The sequence below is a fragment of the Callithrix jacchus genome, chromosome 15 (genome assembly GCF_049354715.1).
Source record: "Callithrix jacchus isolate 240 chromosome 15, calJac240_pri, whole genome shotgun sequence".
Classification (NCBI taxonomy): domain Eukaryota; kingdom Metazoa; phylum Chordata; class Mammalia; order Primates; family Cebidae; genus Callithrix; species Callithrix jacchus.
In genome coordinates this window covers 45,209,418-45,226,640 of record NC_133516.1, presented here as the reverse complement: position 1 = coordinate 45,226,640, position 17,223 = coordinate 45,209,418, and the positions used below count along the sequence as shown (strand labels likewise).

Here is a 17,223-nt window from a genome sequence, read left to right as displayed (position 1 = left end):
AAGAATAATATTAATTGAGAGTCTGGGAAAGAGAGACTAATTCAAAAGAAGTGGGTTAGAAAATCCTATCATTTCAGGTAAACAAAGGCAAAAAGACTAAATCAATATCAAATTTACCATGTCTTAGTTATCAGTAATATCCAAAGCCTCGCCCCAAATTAAGGTAATCATGTAGTCTTACACTTCTAAGGCATGAGCTCAGACAAAGCGGTAGAGTCTTCTCTGTTCCTGGACCAAAGTTTGCTAAATATTCATTGTGTCTATAATATGGTTTGAGCTCTGTGGGTCTGTGTAATTTTTTAGGTGACCTTCTCCCTCTTTTGTAGGTAATACAAATTAGAATTTTTCTCCACTGAGACTTCTGATCTTTCACAAATTTAATTTTCTTAAACTGCAGTTCTTTTCACTTTGTCCTGTTTTCTAAATAATAAAATCAGTTTGTTAGGTGTTGCAGTACTTGAAGATCTCTTCAGTATTATTTTGACCTAATTTATTTCAGCAGATGCAAGACAAATCCTGAAGAGCTCATTGAAATGAACCTTCTGTACTTCTCAGTGCTAATGCTTATTGGTGAGATATAAATGTCCTAGAAAATTCTAGGGGAAAAACAGTGACATTTTAAGACCGTAAGGAATAAAAAATAAAAAAAATAAAAAAAATAAAAAGTATCATTATAAGTGGAAATCTAAATTCAGTAGAATGGCATGACTAGAATAAAAAATATTAGCTGTCTGGAATTGAAAACTATCCTTGTGGGTCAGAGTTTACTCAAAGAGAAAGAACTGAGGAATTCATCAGGAAGTTCATTCTTATCTTGGGAGAAGAAAAACAAGAGGGTTCTAAGTATGTATCAAAGCGGCAGATAACTTCCCAAGAGGAACTTCAAGGCAAGCTACAAAAGCATTCTTAGCTTGGAAGGTGATAGCCCCACTTAGGGAGAAACAAGCAAAGCTTATGACTATAAACAGCCCCTTCTTACCACTCAGCGAGGCCCCCCAAAAGACAGCCCAGTCCAGGGGCCTCTCTACAAAGAAGAGCGCTTCCCTGGACCCACCAACTCTGGCAGAAAATAAAATGCCATTTTTTGTTGGTGTATTTGTGTTTGGTCCTCATTTGAAGTGGATCACTTCACTCACCTCAGGATGGATTTGAGGATGAGGACTTAAAGGCATGGGGTGGGGAGAAAACAGAAAACAATGAGAAACTAGCCAGGATCATAAGTGGGTTCACCAGGAGGATGGGACAAGCGGCAAGACCTCAGGGAAGGAAGCGTGATCATGAATCAGATCTGCCCCTTTTCAAACTGTGCAGCGGTTAAGAGCGTGGGCTATGGGTTCAAGCTCATCTGGGAGTAAAGCTTACGCCTTCACTTCCTAGTTCCACATTCTTAAACAAATTTCTAAACCCATCAAATCTTCCGTTTTCTTCTTTGTAAAATTAGGGAGTGATCCCCTGTGTCATGGGACTGTTGTGAGAATGAAATGATCAAATGTATTTTACATAGTCTACCTTGTGACTGAGGGCTCAAAAAATGGAAGCTATAATTCTTACCTCTCCCATCCCATTCCCATATCCTTCTGACCAATTTCATCAAATTATTTACTCTTCACCCAGCAAGTTGGCCTGGAGAGGCTTAAAGGTACTAATGGAACAGAATGCTCCTTGCTGGGAGTATGATTCTAAATGATTGTCATTTATTCAAACATTTACTTAGGGGCCTACATTATGCCAAATACTGTATATTAGACACTGGGGAGGATATGATCTGGCTGTGTCCCCACTAAATCGCATCTTGAATTCCCATGTGTTGTGGGAAGGACCCAGTAGGAGGTAATTGAATCATGGGGACAAGTCTTTCCCCTGCTGTTCTAGGGACAGTGAATAAGTCTCATGAGATCTGATGGTTTTAAAAAGAGGAATACTCCTGTACAAGCTCACTCACTCTTGGCCTATCACCATCCATATATGTAAGACATGGCCTGCTCCTCCTTGCCTTCTGCCATGATTGTGTGGCCTCCCCAGCCATGTGGAACTGTAAGTCCATTAAACTTCTTTCTTTTGCACCTTGCCTCTTCTTGGGTATGTCTTTATCAGCAGTATGAAAATGGACAAATACAGGAGGAAAAAAGGGTCGTGATACTAGAGGTCTGCTTCAGAATAAACTTAATGGGAGCAGGATAAAGTAGTTGACATTTGGCTTTGAGAACATTTGAAGATATACACACACACACACACACACACACACACACCCCAAACATGACTATGTACAAAAGCAAAATCAGAGAGGGAAACTGGGGACTTTTTTTAGGTTTAATACAATTAACTTACTGTATAAGCAAACATATAACTCCACTGGTAGCTTCAGTAGGGCTTGGATGCACCAAGTTTCCATGAATATTCAGCATGGTGTGGATATTAGCAAGCTTCTCTTTTAATAGAGAAAACTAAAGAACACAATGAGAAAAATGAGGCTCAAAATGTAAGTCACTCAAAAGTCACACAGCTAGTGGGTAATGAGAGCAAGGATTTGAAATCCATATTTGGGTAGATCCCAAGTACACATTCCACAGTGACATTTCCTCACAAAAGGAGATCAATCAAATGTGAAGTTTAAGTGTCATTTAACATTTGTCTGGTAATGACTTTACTGCATCCTTATCCCAGATAAATACCTTGGGAGAGAGATTCAATTCTCATCTAACAGCCATTTTCTTTTGGTGTTTGAAGACATTATGACCCGTTATTTTTGGCATTTATTGCCATTCTGACAAGACTGCTTTTAATCTGAACATCATTTTTAATAAACTCCCCAGGTGATTTTCATGTAGGTAGTCCTTGGACCACATAGTGAGAAACTGATTCCAGAGGTAAAAGAGAGTCTCTGAGTTTCTCTGGAATCTTCCTCTCCAGGCTCTTCTGTTGAGGAGTTTCTGAGTCCTCTGTGAAGAGAGCTGAGGTCATTTCCACTGAAAAGGCAAAGAAAATCTGGGCAGGTCAAAAAACTGCTGGGTTAGCATGGCAACCAGGGCTGGATGCCTATTCTTGTAATTTGTACCAGATCTGAGCTTCTCAAACTTAAGAGTGTATGCAAATCACCTAGAGATTATAAAAATGTAGATTCTAATACTCGGTAGGTCGGGATGGAAGCTGAGACTGCGTTTTTAACAAGTTCCCAGGTGATGCCCCCGCTGCTGGTCTTCAGCTCACTCTTTGAACAGGTAGTTGTTACATGAAAATATGCTGAAAGATTCAACACTACCAGTCCATACAACGTCCCATTTCATTTCAAGAACAATTACTGAGGCTCTAATTCAGACACACATAAAAATAATCCATGTTTTTCTCAATTTTACCAGTATTTACCAGGAGAGAAACTGTACGAGGAATATTTATCAACTTTTCACTGGTTAACATAGTGAGTAAGAGCCTAGACTTGGGGTCAAACACACCTAAGCTGTACTGCCAGAGTCACCACATACACAATGTGTGGCTTTGGACTCAGGCTCAGGCTCTCTACATCACATTTTCCCCATCCTTAAAATAATGATAGTGATTTTTCATGGTGCTGTTGTGAAGGTTCAAGTCCTATGAAGTATAGTGCATGGCGCCTGGTAAACAGAAAGCACCACATAAATGGCAGCTCTGCAGACTCTTAGCATCTTGTCCTGTTGCATCATTCTCATTCCAGTATTCCCCAATTTACTAACAGAGTCTATGCCCTTCTGATTTTATGGGCACTAATCTCCTCCTCTTTTAACTCCCTTAAAGTATTGTTACAAGCCTTAAACAAATTAATATGTATAAAACACTTGGACTCGTGCCTGTCACATAATTAGTGCCCAGGATGGCTTAGCTTTTATTTTTAGCATTTACTATAAGAATAATTAAATCACTTTTGAGGGATTTTAAAACTGCCTCTCCCCCAACTAGATTACAAATCTTATGTGAGAGCATATTTGTATTAGTTACTTCTGCATCCCAAATCTTAACATAATACCCAGCACACAGTGGCTGCTCAGTATTATATAGAATGCATAAATGAATGAACATATGAACAAATGAATGAGTGAGCAAATAAGAACACATTCTTGCCTTTTTGAAGAGATCCACAGAAAAATGTTTGAGAAACACTTTCTTTGAGTGTGAAGGCAGTGGGAGAGGGAGAAAAAAAAATTATATCAGAGAACCAGTCTGGGGGAGGAAGGAAGGAGGGTTTCTTCCAAATGCCTCAGAAGATGAGGAGTTATAAATACTACTGAGAGTGAAGAGGTGAGCCAAGGAAAGGAGTCTGGGAGAGGAATGCCAGCAGATAATGGTCTTCGAAAAAAATTTGAGCTAAACGAGTTTTCTGATCAAATGTGTCAGGAGATGCTTTGAGGTAAATAAAACATGAGAAATGAGAAACCTTTGAATTTCCTATAGTGGGGGCTAATGAAAAACCCAGAGCAGGCAGAGAGAGGCTTTCCCTGAGCTTTGATACTTGGGGAGAAAATCATCATTTGTCAATTCCCCTGAGGAGCTTCCAGCATCATGTGGAGAGCAGAGAGGGTTACAGTGTTAGAAAGGGGAAGGTCCAGGTCCTGTCGACCCCTGCCCCCTCTGCCCTGACTCCGCAACAAATCGGTAATGGCAGGACTGATGGCAGTGAAGGAGTCCCAGGAAAGTGGAAAGGAAAATTCAGGGGCATTACTAAGATAAGCAAATCATACGGTGGCTTTATTCATACTGCATTTGGTTTTATTATAGTTATTCTTCAGTGATGATTCTCTGTCTCTGCAATTTATAATACAGCATAAATCTCCCCTTGAGATGGAATGACCCAGCAAAGCATTTCCAGACCACTTTAGACCCATCCCATAACTACCATGATTTTCCTGGTAGACTGGGGAAATGGTTCCCCTAACCTCAAGCACTTATTGAGGGCATGGAGTGAAAACTGACAGCAAAAGGACTTTGACTTACGGAGGAAGAAAATAACAATGGTATTGTCCAGGCCTGCACAGTTTCAACAGTGCTTTCCCATTTCATCTATGACAGCAATCCTTTTCATAACTGTGGGAAGGTAATAATTATTACTCATAATGGCACTCATTATTTCCATTTTACAGATGAAGATACCAAGGCCTAAAGATGGCAGATGAATTCTAAGGCCATGCATACCCCTAAGTCGCAGACCCAGGATTTAGACTTATTTCGTGTCTCTGCAAGTTGGAGTGCCCTGAGGCAATGCAGGTAGAAGATAGTTTTCTTTTTGGGAATGATGCCAGAGCAATATACTTGAAAGGCCTTTTATCTTGGCAAATGTGCTGAGGGTCAAGATAACTGCAGATAGCTTTTAACAACTCATCAAAAGATCAAGGATATGGGCCCACATATAAAGCCCTGCAGCTATCCAAGCTCAGGAGCGTGTGTGACAACTCCATTGCAAACCACCACCAGCCTTTTAAGTGTTTTTAATGTTTACCAGTCTTCTCAGAGCCACTTAGGAGAACACTCTCAGTAACATTTAGTGAGGCTGAAATTTGTTATGGTAACCCCCAAAGATGTTTGGGTATAAGCTGAAAAACCAGGAACCTGTCTCGGGTACCTAGACATCTGCTTATAAAGCAAAACACATACATTTCTGATTTGAGCCAGATCCATATGTTGGCCTTCCTCTGTTTAAAAAGTTTCTTCGGCTCACTGAGGGGAAGGACATCGAGCTCTTCTGTTGTTTTCCTTTTGTACCAAATTCACCATAATGGTTTGGGCAATTCAACTCACCTCTTGGGACTTCAGTTTTCTGATTCAAAGAAATTAAGTTTTAATGGTGTATAGTCACCAGCAAGAGGTCAGATAGTGTGAAGGTGTCATCTGCTTCCTGTTTGGATGCTGACTCACACACCTGATCCATCTACTTCAAAACCCACACTCTCTCTACTGTGGCAGGCTGATCTCTAGGGCTTCTTTCAGCTTTTGCAATGAACACTCTACACTCCCTAAACTACTGGGGAGACTCTAAGAATGTATGTGGGCAGTTCAAAACCACTCAGCTAATAAATGCTGAGTAAGAAAGCCAAGCCCGTAGACCTCAAATTCCCTAACTACTGCTGTGCTGCACTTATTGAACAGCTTCAAAGAGAAAAAGTGTGCTTTAACCCTACTTACCTTTCTTCCCCATTAAATAGTATGATTGTGTGTGAAAACACTGGTTTTAAGCCAGTATATGTGATTGTGAATCCAGGTTCTATTAGCTGCAGGAATTTGGGCTTGTAACCATCTAAATGTCCATTCCCTCATCCATCAAAGATTATAATATTTTAATATTGTCTTACCAGTTGACTGATAGAATCAAATGAGAGAATGTAAGCTACATGAATGTGGTAAAGTGTTAAGCAGAGGTAAGGGATAGTAATAGTTAAAGGACTTAGAGATGCCTTACTTGTCTTTATTGGCAAATGGTACTAGCATATTTGGGGAAGGCAACTTAAAAATCCTAGGGTAAACCATGCAGCAGAGTATCTGAAAGAAAGAAAAGCAGAAACATGGTGGAAGGATTTGGTTAAAGGTGGTGGTAATTACTGCTTTTCCTGATCTGGTTCTCAGCCAGGGGAAATTTGGCAATGTCAGGAGGTAATTTTGGTTGTCCCAACCTGGGGGTTGGGTGGGGAGATTGCTACTGACATGTAATGCATAGAAGCCAGGGATGCTGCTTAACATCATACAGTACATAAAACAACCCCCTAACAACAATGAATTACCTGCACCAAAGTGCTAACAGCACTAAGGTTGAGAAATCCTGGTCTATTAGAAGTTCCGTGAACTAAGGAACGAGTGTATCTTGGCTATTTCTGTGCCCTAGCATCTAGTAGAGTACTTGGCTTAAAGACGGTACCCAATATATAAATATATTTATTGAATAGATAGATGAGTGGGTGAATACCCACAGAAAACCAGATAATGCAAGTTAGATCTATTTCAGATTACCAGGGAAAATCGTAGTTTCTTTAGGCACCTTCTCTGTTTATTCTTTATCTCCTTTACTTTCCTTTCCTGTCAAAGTGTTTTTCCTCTCTTTCCTCTCCCAATATGTCCAAGAATGAGAATAGCCTATCAAATCTGAGAATGCCTAGGAGCAATGAATGATGCTTATAGACACATGCACTGTAAAACCTTTTCCAGCTCCCTGCTTCCTACCACTCCATTTCAGCAGACAGTAATCACATCGGTAAATAAGTGGATTCACTCTTGTTCCTATATGTTCATGCTCCTATATGAGCACATATTTCCTCCAAATGCCTTACTAGAACACTTCAATTATGCTTTTAAGAAAACACATCCCGGGCCATGAAATTGAAACTAAGTTTACATGAGAAAATGAAAAAATAAAGGCATTTAGTTCTGGGAATGCAAAAATATCTATTTGTTCATCACTGTATCTTCCATGCCTAGCAGGGGCCTGGCACATGGTAGGCATCCTTAAATATTTGTTAAATAAAAAAATAGGTGATATCCACATTCCAGACTTTTTCTCAAATCTTCCCCCAATTAAGAAAGTGTTTTTCCTCTACCCTTCAATTTCATATGAAGGTAGTTTGAATGTCACAGGTTTTGGAAAATCTTACCCATTTTCCTCCCTCATGATGATCTAAAATCAGGTAAAGACGTGTGAGTTCAGCATTAAGAAGTGAATGTCAATATGGTGACTTAAGAAGTCCTTGCAATAATAATTCATATTTGACATATATATTCTGAAAGCCATATTTTACCAGAAATAAAATAAGCCCAAAATCTTTGTTATATCTTTGCAAATAAGTCTACATTGAGACAATGTGTGGTAAGCTGGGAGGATTTAAAGATTCTGTAAGATGGGGCATGATGGCTCAGGCTGTAGTCCCAGTACTTTGGGAAGCCAAGGCAGGATAATCACCTGAGGTAATGGGTTCAAGACCAGGCCAACATGGTGAAACCTCGTCTCTACTAAAAGTACAAAAATTAGCTGAGCATGGTGGTGGACACCTATAGTTCTAGCTACTCAGGAGGCTCAGGAAGGAGAATCACTTAAACCTGGGAGGCAGAGGTTGCAGTGGACTCAGTCAGATCATACCAGTGAACTCCAGCCTGGGCGACAGAATGAGACCCAGTTTCAAAAATAAATAAATAATGAAATAACTAAATAAATAAATAAATGTTCTGTAAGCAAGCTTAAATAAGTCCTGTGGGGAATACCAGCAGAAACCTTTTATGCCCAACACATCCTTTACCCCAAAAGACAATAATGACATGATTATCCACTTAGATTGGTCAACTCAAAGCTCCACAGTAAACTGACTGCCCTGTGTTGTGTTAGCTTTCTAGAAATTACAGTGAAATGCATTTGTAGATGCCCCTCAACAATTTTCCATTAGTACTTTTGGCTAGAATCTGTATTTAAAAAAAAAAAAAGATCACAGCAAAATATATTAATTATGCAGATCCATTAGTCTGCAGAGTGGAGAGACAGAGGTGTTTCCATTTTCAAACCCTGAATCTTTAAACATTTAAAGACACACCAATGACCAAGAGCCTCTTCTAGAAGATTCAGAGCTTAATGTGCTGATTTCAGGTTCAAAATATTCAATGATTTATTTTCTTACACAAGTATGTAACGGGACCACCAGCTCTATCTGTACACCAGCCTAGAATGTTTAACGAAAAATACAAGATTAGCCCAACACTAATTGTGTGTTAACACCAGCTGCTTTCTCCATACTTAATAATTTTTAAGTGCTTAATGATCAATATGTTTAAGTACACACATCTGCAGCCAAAGAAAGGGCAGAATGAAACACAGGCAAGATGGACTAGAATCCCCAGTGCTTTGATTTGGAATTTTGTCACCTCTCTGAAGAAAGCAGGGTTTTCTATCTAGGGACTGAATATGATACACTTTACAAACCTGTCTATAAGATTAGGTTTTAGGGATAGCCTATATTTGATAAACACTGTGGTTGAGCATAACATATTTTCTTAAAGTAAAAGTTTTCGTTTGATGGATGTTACTATATTTAGAACTCTCATAAATGCTGTTGGAAAAAGCAAATTGATTTGAATTTATCAGTATTGGCTCTAATACCACACTTTCTGATTAAACCACCCAATTAAGATTTTTTTAATAACAAGAAAAAGATGTAATCAAGAATCGAGGAGTTATCCAAGCTTGCCTCTGACAAAAATGACTATCATTTTGGAAATTTATTTTATTGTGTACTACATTCTGAACTCTTTTTAACTAACTGGGTGCCTACACCAAGGGTAGCTCAAAAGCTGTTGCTTATTAGACGCAGCAGATCACACCAAGAAGTCAATGTTGTGTCAATTGCTTCAAAACTTGACTCTTAGTTCTTCCAGTTTGTAGTGGGTGGTTTTTGTTTGTTTGCTAGCATTTTTTTTTAAGATCCCCCTCTGAGTTTTGTTAAATTTAGCAAAGGTGTTCTGAGCTAGGTTCCATCTTCTAGCAACATTTCATCACTCATAATCCTTTCTCATAACGCAGCATTTTACAGGCCCACTTTATGACTGGAATGCCCTGCTACTAGTCCAGAAGCTCCACTTGAGGAGAAATTTCAAACTTATTGGTTCTATGTCCATTGCATTTTCCCCCTGTAAGATTCATCTGAATTTTATTGGCTCAAGTGGATTTAAAATGGGGAGCTTAGTGCTCACGTGTAAAGAAATGCATTTGGGGACTCTGAATTTCAACTTTGTCACATTTCTCAGCATGCTTATTGGCAGCTGTGTTCCTTTTTAAATTACCCAGGTGAGATAGACACTTTGCAATATTCAACCTGAAGTGCTACCTCAGCCCTTTCCAGCTAGCCATAGGAAAAAAAAAATCACGGTGGGAGGAGTAAAGGGAAGGTGAGAATTTTGTAAAGCTCTCCACAAATAATTCAGTTGAAATTGCTTTATTTTTTATTTTGCACCAATGACAAATCAGCTACCTTGAGATACTGATATTTCTAAGGTATTGTGGCATCTTTATTTTGATTTTATGTCCAAAAGATTGAAGGTCAAAGGAATTGATTAATTAAAAAAATCTACCTTGATTTAGCCACTGCTGCAAATATTTTACCCTAGGCAGGCTCACTTTAGCCACACTCACATCTTTGTATCTGCTCAAATTGAGTGGAAATAAAGCACATATTCTTCAATTTCAGAGACATAATTAGAGTGGGGTCATGAAGACATAGTCTGAGAAGGAGACTACCTTGTATAGGAATGGGGAAAATAGGATGCTTAACCGTAGGTCCCTGAAAGCCATTTCGGTCTAGGTGTTTGTTGTAGATCGTACGGATGACAGATGAGAGGAAGGAAGAGCAGGACTCTGGAATGAGCCTGCCTGGTTCCAAGACACATCTCCATGACTGTGTTTCCTCAAGTAAGTTACACACTTGTCCTATGTCTCTATTTTCTCATCTGTAAAATGGGGAGGTAATGTCATGGGTCTCAAAGAGTGCTTGTCAGAATTAAAGGAGAAAAGTAGAATGCTTAGCACAGTGCCAGGCATATAGAATGCACTTACTAAATGGAAAGGACTCTCGCATTCTTCATTATGCTAAGAAGAATAGAGGAGCTCACTGTGAAAATTTAAAAATCCCATATTGTTTTCGCCAAAATGACACAGGTCTTTAATCCTTGGGAGAGATTAAAACAGATTATCTAGTTATGACATTTTGGACCTTTCAGAAGTGATACTTGTAAAAACTGTGCACATTGGCTCTAACTTAAACTAAGGATCCTGACCTTTTAAAGATATAGATACCCTGTTGTTCTTTCTGTGGGTGCCTGAGTATGCTTGGAGCCCTAACACTTCTGCTAGCAGACTGGAGGAAAAGGCATAACTTTCACATGCAGAATGCATGCTGCCACCTCAAATTTCATCAATTTATATTATTGAATAGCTTCAGATGATGATAAACTCTATCTATGCAAATAACTTTATATACAACCTGTTACAGCCATGAAAGGGGAATGATTATATAAAATATTAAGGGACATTGAAGGATTGGATGTGTGTGTGTTGGGGAAGGGAAGAGGTGATGTTCCTTGCTGGTGAGTTTACTTAGCAGTAATTGGCAACTGCCCAAGGATAAAAGTTTTGTTTCTTTTTTTTTTTTTCTAACAAATTATCTGCTAAGATATACTTGGCTCCAGCTAAGGTTTATGTTGTCTAAGGCTGATGTTAGGCACATGCTTATTGGGACCAGTAACAAGGCAATATAATAACTTGAGTGGGTTTGGGGGATTAGTCTATTTTAGAGGCTGAGTTAGATTGATCAAAATTCAGTCTATATGTCAAAACGAGTAGCTTTATTAGAGTGTACACAAGGTGTGTGAGTCATGGCACATCCAAAAAGGAGTACATATGAAGGTTAGTGCACTCCCAGACAGGCATTCTGAGCTGCCTTAAGACTACTTCAAAATCTGAACAATTGCTATTTTGAAAAAAAATGTATGCCTGCAAGCCCTAGGCCTGCATGATATTCCCAACTTGACTCTTGGAATCTCTGAAAAATGTACATTCCGACCTCTCTTGCTTCACATGCCACGGTGCCTTTAACCTTCATCACCAACCTAATCTCTAGCTCATTTTGCCATGAAAGACTGCAAATTTGTTGGTTGTGTAACAAAAAGAGAAGATTAAAGCATCAGTTTGTTTCCATTAAAGCAATTATTTAATCATCTTCTCATCCCTGTCTAGAATAATTATATTAAAAGACTTCCCCAGACTTCTGAATTAGCAACAAAGAATTCAGACCATCTTTTACTCTCTGAACAAAAAGAACGAAGTTAACCAGGTAATGCATTTAAAAATCATTTCTATTAACGGTGACTAGACATTTTGCAGTAGTTGAATTTAATAACAGCAACTTTTCTCCGGATGAGCTTCACATATAGAAGCAGAGGAGCCCGGACTGGGCATCCGACAGATGGTGGCAGAAATACACAGTGCAAAGAAAGACGAAAGAGAAGCAACAGCCACTTGTGATTACAGCTTTTCATGGCATGCTAGGACTTCATTTAACGATCTGAATAGTTTTTCTAAATTCAGGTCTTTTAAAAGTGCATGTATCCAATCGTAGGGGAAATTCATTCATTCTACATACTGGGATAAGACCTCATAAAACTAGCACCTTTCAATCCAACATATAATACTCCATAGCTGCATATGGAGTTTAAGTAATTCTCACCCTGACACTGATGAAGAAACTTTAATTAACATGGTAAGCAGGTTGCAGCACAATGCACTTAGGATATTAAACACTCCAAGAAGGGGGTAGGGTAGAATGACATTACATTTTTATAAAGCAAACATAAGTTTGCTTAAATAGTTTAAAGAAACCCAGCACACACTTAAACAGCTAAGGTAAGCATTTCACCATCAACACAGCCTCTTTGGTTTAAACATACAAATTACAAGGAAGCAAAGTCAAGAAAAAGATATCACTAAAGATTTCAAAAATGATATTTGGAAAGAAAAGTGTAGAATCCAAATGTGCCTGTGGAGACACATACATGCACACACATATCCCCACAGCCAGCTGTAAATCAAGATAGCTATAAACTTACCGGAGCAAATATCACCATACACATTTACAAAAGAATTGATAATCCAACTTCCCTCTCCTGAAAGAAAATAGAGGTTGTCTCATACTAAAAATAAAGCTTCTCTGTCCACAGCACCAGCCACTTGTCCCTCTTTTTATGAAGCAAAGGAGGAGAAGAAGAAAATCAATGCAGAGGGAAAGTGAGATGTTATACCAATCAGATAGCAGCTTCAGCCTCATTTGCAGAGAGATGGCAAAACGGTCATATTATTAGACAGTGACAACCCACAGCTGAGTACAGGAACCTGATACTCCCCTCTGGTGAATGCTGCCTGCTTGGTGGGGAGGTGGCTGCCACCATGGTGAGCTCCCACACTTGGCTCTTGGCTCACAACTGGAAGTGCAGAACTGCTTTGCACTAGCAGCCTGCATCACCAACAGAGGCACCATCTCCCCTTTACTCTGCCAGCCCCCTCCTCCCGCAAGCACAGTGCTTAAAAACAAACTAGGAGATTTTTTAAAAGCCAGGATTTTGTGTGTTAGGGGCATGGGGAAAAGTGGTGGTTTTATAAAATCTTATGAATAGATTTGCATAGATTAAGTAAACATTGATATGTTTGTTAAAAAAAATTGACTTCATTTTTATGTAAATGCATGGCTGTTATGCATAATCCCCATTTGGGAAATTCATACGCTGCCCATAAATAATCATTAAGGTGATGTACTGGAAGACAGGCTTTTCAGGCTCTGGCAGCTGCAGCAGGGACAGACTACAACTTGGTTGCTCACTCCTCACAGGAGTGTTACTTAAAGCCATCTCCCAGAAAATCTCAAATTAAAATGGTTTCAGTGGCTTAAGTGCGATCTGGATCTGCTTTTTTCTGCAAATAAATCTCTGTATGAAGGATTTGAGCTCAACTACTTCGAAGGGCTTAAATCATGGCACCCTGAGGCAGTATGTGTTGAGGACATTTGTAGCAAACTCCTGGAGAGGCTGCCACAGGTGACAATGTTCTCGTCACACTGGCATCCTGAGGACAATCTCTCCCCAAGGCAGATACCACAGCACAGGGAGAGGAAACCTGTCTACCTCTCCCTCCCGCCCCCTACTTCAGGTCTCCACTCAGTGCAGGAATGTTGTTAGGTTGGCTGGGATGTCTCTGCTTTATCTTTTGTACAGTTGGTGATTATTCAACTGAAATGCACATAGGCTGGCCACATTTTTTATAGGTATTAATTTGTTGTTAATTTGGAATCTGTCTGAAGTCTTTTTTGAGGTTCCTTTCTCTGTCTTTCTCTTCCTATTTCTGTCTCTTTGTATCTCTCTTTCCCCCTTCTTTCTCTCTCTCTCATGCATGCACACGCGCGCGCGCACACACACACACACACACTCTATCACTACCATAACATAGCCACCACCATCATCTCTGTCTTACTCCCTTTCTTCCTTTTCTTATACACACAGTAACAACTTGGTGGGTTGGGGGAGGTTGGGGGATCAAACAAACCAAGTAACCATAATGAGGGGTCAGGCAACTTGGGTTCTAGTTCTGGTCCCCCACTTACTAGTCGTGTGACCTGGGTCTGAGCCTTAGTTTGCCCTCTCTAAAATGGCCACACTAATGCCTCATAGAGCTGTGAGTGGGAAGAAATGAACAATGGGCAAGGCAGTGCTTTCACCTACACACACACCTGCAAACTGGGCTGAGTCCAGCTCCCTTTCTCCGCTGTCTCCTTTGTTTCCTGACACCTGCGCTTTCGGGGTGCTTACCAATTCTTCAAACTCTGTATGCCTTGTGACCCCTTTGAAATTCTCATAGGAACCTTTTCCTCCCTACTCCCCTGTGGCCACTCCTCACCTGCTTACTGACAAATCACTGCACTTCAAAGAGAGACGTTACTAAGGGGAGCAAATTAAGCAACTGAACACATCTGAAGCAGGGGGGAAAAGTCTTAGAATCACCAGGCATTTAAGGGAGCACTCAGTAAACATTTACAGACTAAATAAATGAAGGATTGACTGAAAGAATAGTGTCCCTGTGCTGAAGGCCACAGTTCCTCCAGGTGGCTGATAAGGGGCAGTTAGAATATGATTGAAGAGGTGGCAGTTTCCAGCAATGCACCTGTAGGGTAGAACCATACCTAATTGTTTCTTCAGGGAAGCCAGTGAGATCTTAAGAGCCCCATTGCAAGTAAAAGGAAAAAATTCTGTCTTCTACAGAATAATAGTGAACATTTTGTGAATATTTACTCTGTGCCAGGTACTATTCTAAGTGGGTGTTTTTGGTACATCATCTGATTTAAGCCTTACAAAACTATGAGTTACAATTTTTATTCAGAGTACAGGTGAAAAAACCACGACTCAAAAAGTGAAGTAACTGAAAGTATACAGTCAATACCTACTAAAGCTAAGATTTGAGCCTAATTGTATGCCATTGTCTAAGCTGTTAACCACTCTGCTTTGGATGCCACATGATGGCGCTTATAGTTTTATTTATTCACTGTACAGGGGATGATGAATACACATTTGGATGCATGGACCCTGCAGTAACTTCTTAGCTGTCCCCATTAAGCAGATTTGTACCAGAGATTGGAAGCGGCTGGTGTAGAAGAGGGTCTACCAAGCCCATGAGATCCACACTCAGGCCCTACTGGGTTCTGTATGGCCTTGGGCACACTGTTTAACACTTGGGAAGATAGGAGGTGTGAGGCTTAGTCTTGGGTTTGGTAGCAGTTTGCTTTGTGACCCTGGGCGTGTCCCAAAATTTGTCTGCATCTCTGTTTTTCCATGTTTAAAATGAAGGATTTCTAATGCATTATCTCTAAAGGGCTTTCTGTGTCAACTTTTACTAGATAAGGTTCTAAGGCTAATAGGCAGATTCTAATCTGCTGGTTGGGTTAGCTCTGCCTGCTTCATATTTTTTCCAGACAGAGCATTAACATTCTCTGTCTCCCCTACAACCACCCTTCAGTCATCTCTTTTGTGGACCATGGCAACAGGCTCACTCTAGGTCTTGCCCCTTTCACTCTTCCCCCTAGAAATCTCTCTCTCTATTACCCATGTTGAGCCATTTAAAGCATAAATTAGATTATATCACAAATCTGAGAAAAATACTTCAATAGTTGTCCAATAGGCTTACGATAAGTAAAACCCAAACCCTTTCCCATGCCTTTAAAGCGTCATGCAATCTACTTCTCATCTTTTTGTTTTATTTAATTCCAACCCTCTCCTTCCCTACTCTTCAGCCACATCCACCTTCTATGCCTTTGCACTAGCTATTCCTTCTGCCTGGAACATTCTTTCCTCAGATTTTTCCTGCCCTCTATTCCTTTGTCACTCAATTGTTAGTTCTACTTTCTGTTCCTTAGAGGGTCTTTCTTCCCCAACCACCTAACTTAAAAATGTCTTTCACTTTTTCCAGTCACTCCTTTTTAAATTTTTGCACTTTTATTGCCTGATACCTTCTTATTTGTTCATTTATTATTGACTATCTCCATTTACTAAGACGTCCACAAGAGCAGGAAACTTGTTTGTTTTGCTTAATATCATATCCTTGGTATTTCAGACAGTAGCTAACACATAGGAAGCGTTCAATAAATATTTGGTGGATAAGTCAATGAATGATGAAATAAGTGAATCAACATGAGACCAATTTAGGTTTGAGATGGTTATAAAGAAACCTAATTTTATCAAAGGAGTTTAGTCTTGAAAAGCAGAACAGATGAACAAGGGCAATTGATTCATTCATAACAGCAGATACAGATTATTTTTAACCTCTTCATTCAAAGAACGTTCTGGAAGGGTTGCAAATTTCAGCACTATATTGATTTAATTGGGATCTATGTCAAAGATGGTGGAAAGCTCCTTTTGTAAACCATACTGATCAGTTGTTGTTGTTGTTGTTGTTGTTTAGAAGCTTGGGTTCTCAGGGTTTCGTTCACCTAGGCCCAAGTAGAGCAGTTGATTTTTGGATACTTGCCCATATATTTGTCATTAGAGAAATAATCTTGTCAGCTAGCCACTTAGACTGCCCTAACCTTTCAATTTATCAGACAGTACAGACAGTTGGCTACCACTCTGTATCACAGAATTGGAACTGACAAAAATAAAGCAAAATGCCATTATTTGATGGTTCTTGTTTGAAAAATGATATTCACATTGTTGCTACCACCTTTAAAATGACACTTATCCATTATTAGATTATTAAAAATAGAACTACAATGTTTTCCAAGTCAAGTATTTATGGAGAAGGTTAAGTAGATTAAAATAATCTGTGATTCTCTGAAAACCTCATTAGCAATGCTAATTTCTAATATGGTCAGAGCTTCAACTGTGATCTTTCAGTTGAGCAATGGCCTTCAGACAACTTCAAAAGAAATTTTTTTCTCGGAATGGAAAAGCTTCTCTCCCCTTTGGGTGGACACACCTGGTAAATTCAACAGTTCCTTTCCCTTATAGCTTCCATTTCTAAACATCTGGCCTCTCAAAAGGGGTCCTTTCAGGCCTGCCTGCTGGCCAGTGGGAGGCCTAGCTTTCTAAGCATTTAGCAAACACTGAGAGGAAAATTCCAGAGCCAGAAGATTTCTCCATGGCAGTGGGAGAAAGGAGGTAATCAAAGATAAGATTACTTTGGTCACACTAATAAATGACCAA

At 39.6% G+C, this 17,223-nt stretch overlaps 1 protein-coding gene across 2 annotated transcripts in view; it reads right to left on the bottom strand.

Moving 5' to 3' along the window:
- SYNPR (synaptoporin) overlaps positions 1-17,223 on the bottom strand; it is a 361,132-nt gene that overhangs the window by 176,202 nt on the left and 167,707 nt on the right. The window contains exon 1 of one of the 2 annotated variants that reach the window (XM_002758518.6): positions 12,592-12,746. The exons of the other annotated variant lie outside the window; for it this stretch is intronic. Coding sequence (XP_002758564.2) covers positions 12,592-12,615 — 24 coding nt within the window. The 5' untranslated portion in view covers positions 12,616-12,746. Of the gene's footprint in view, positions 1-12,591; positions 12,747-17,223 lie in introns of those variants that run through there. 2 annotated transcript variants of the gene reach the window in all.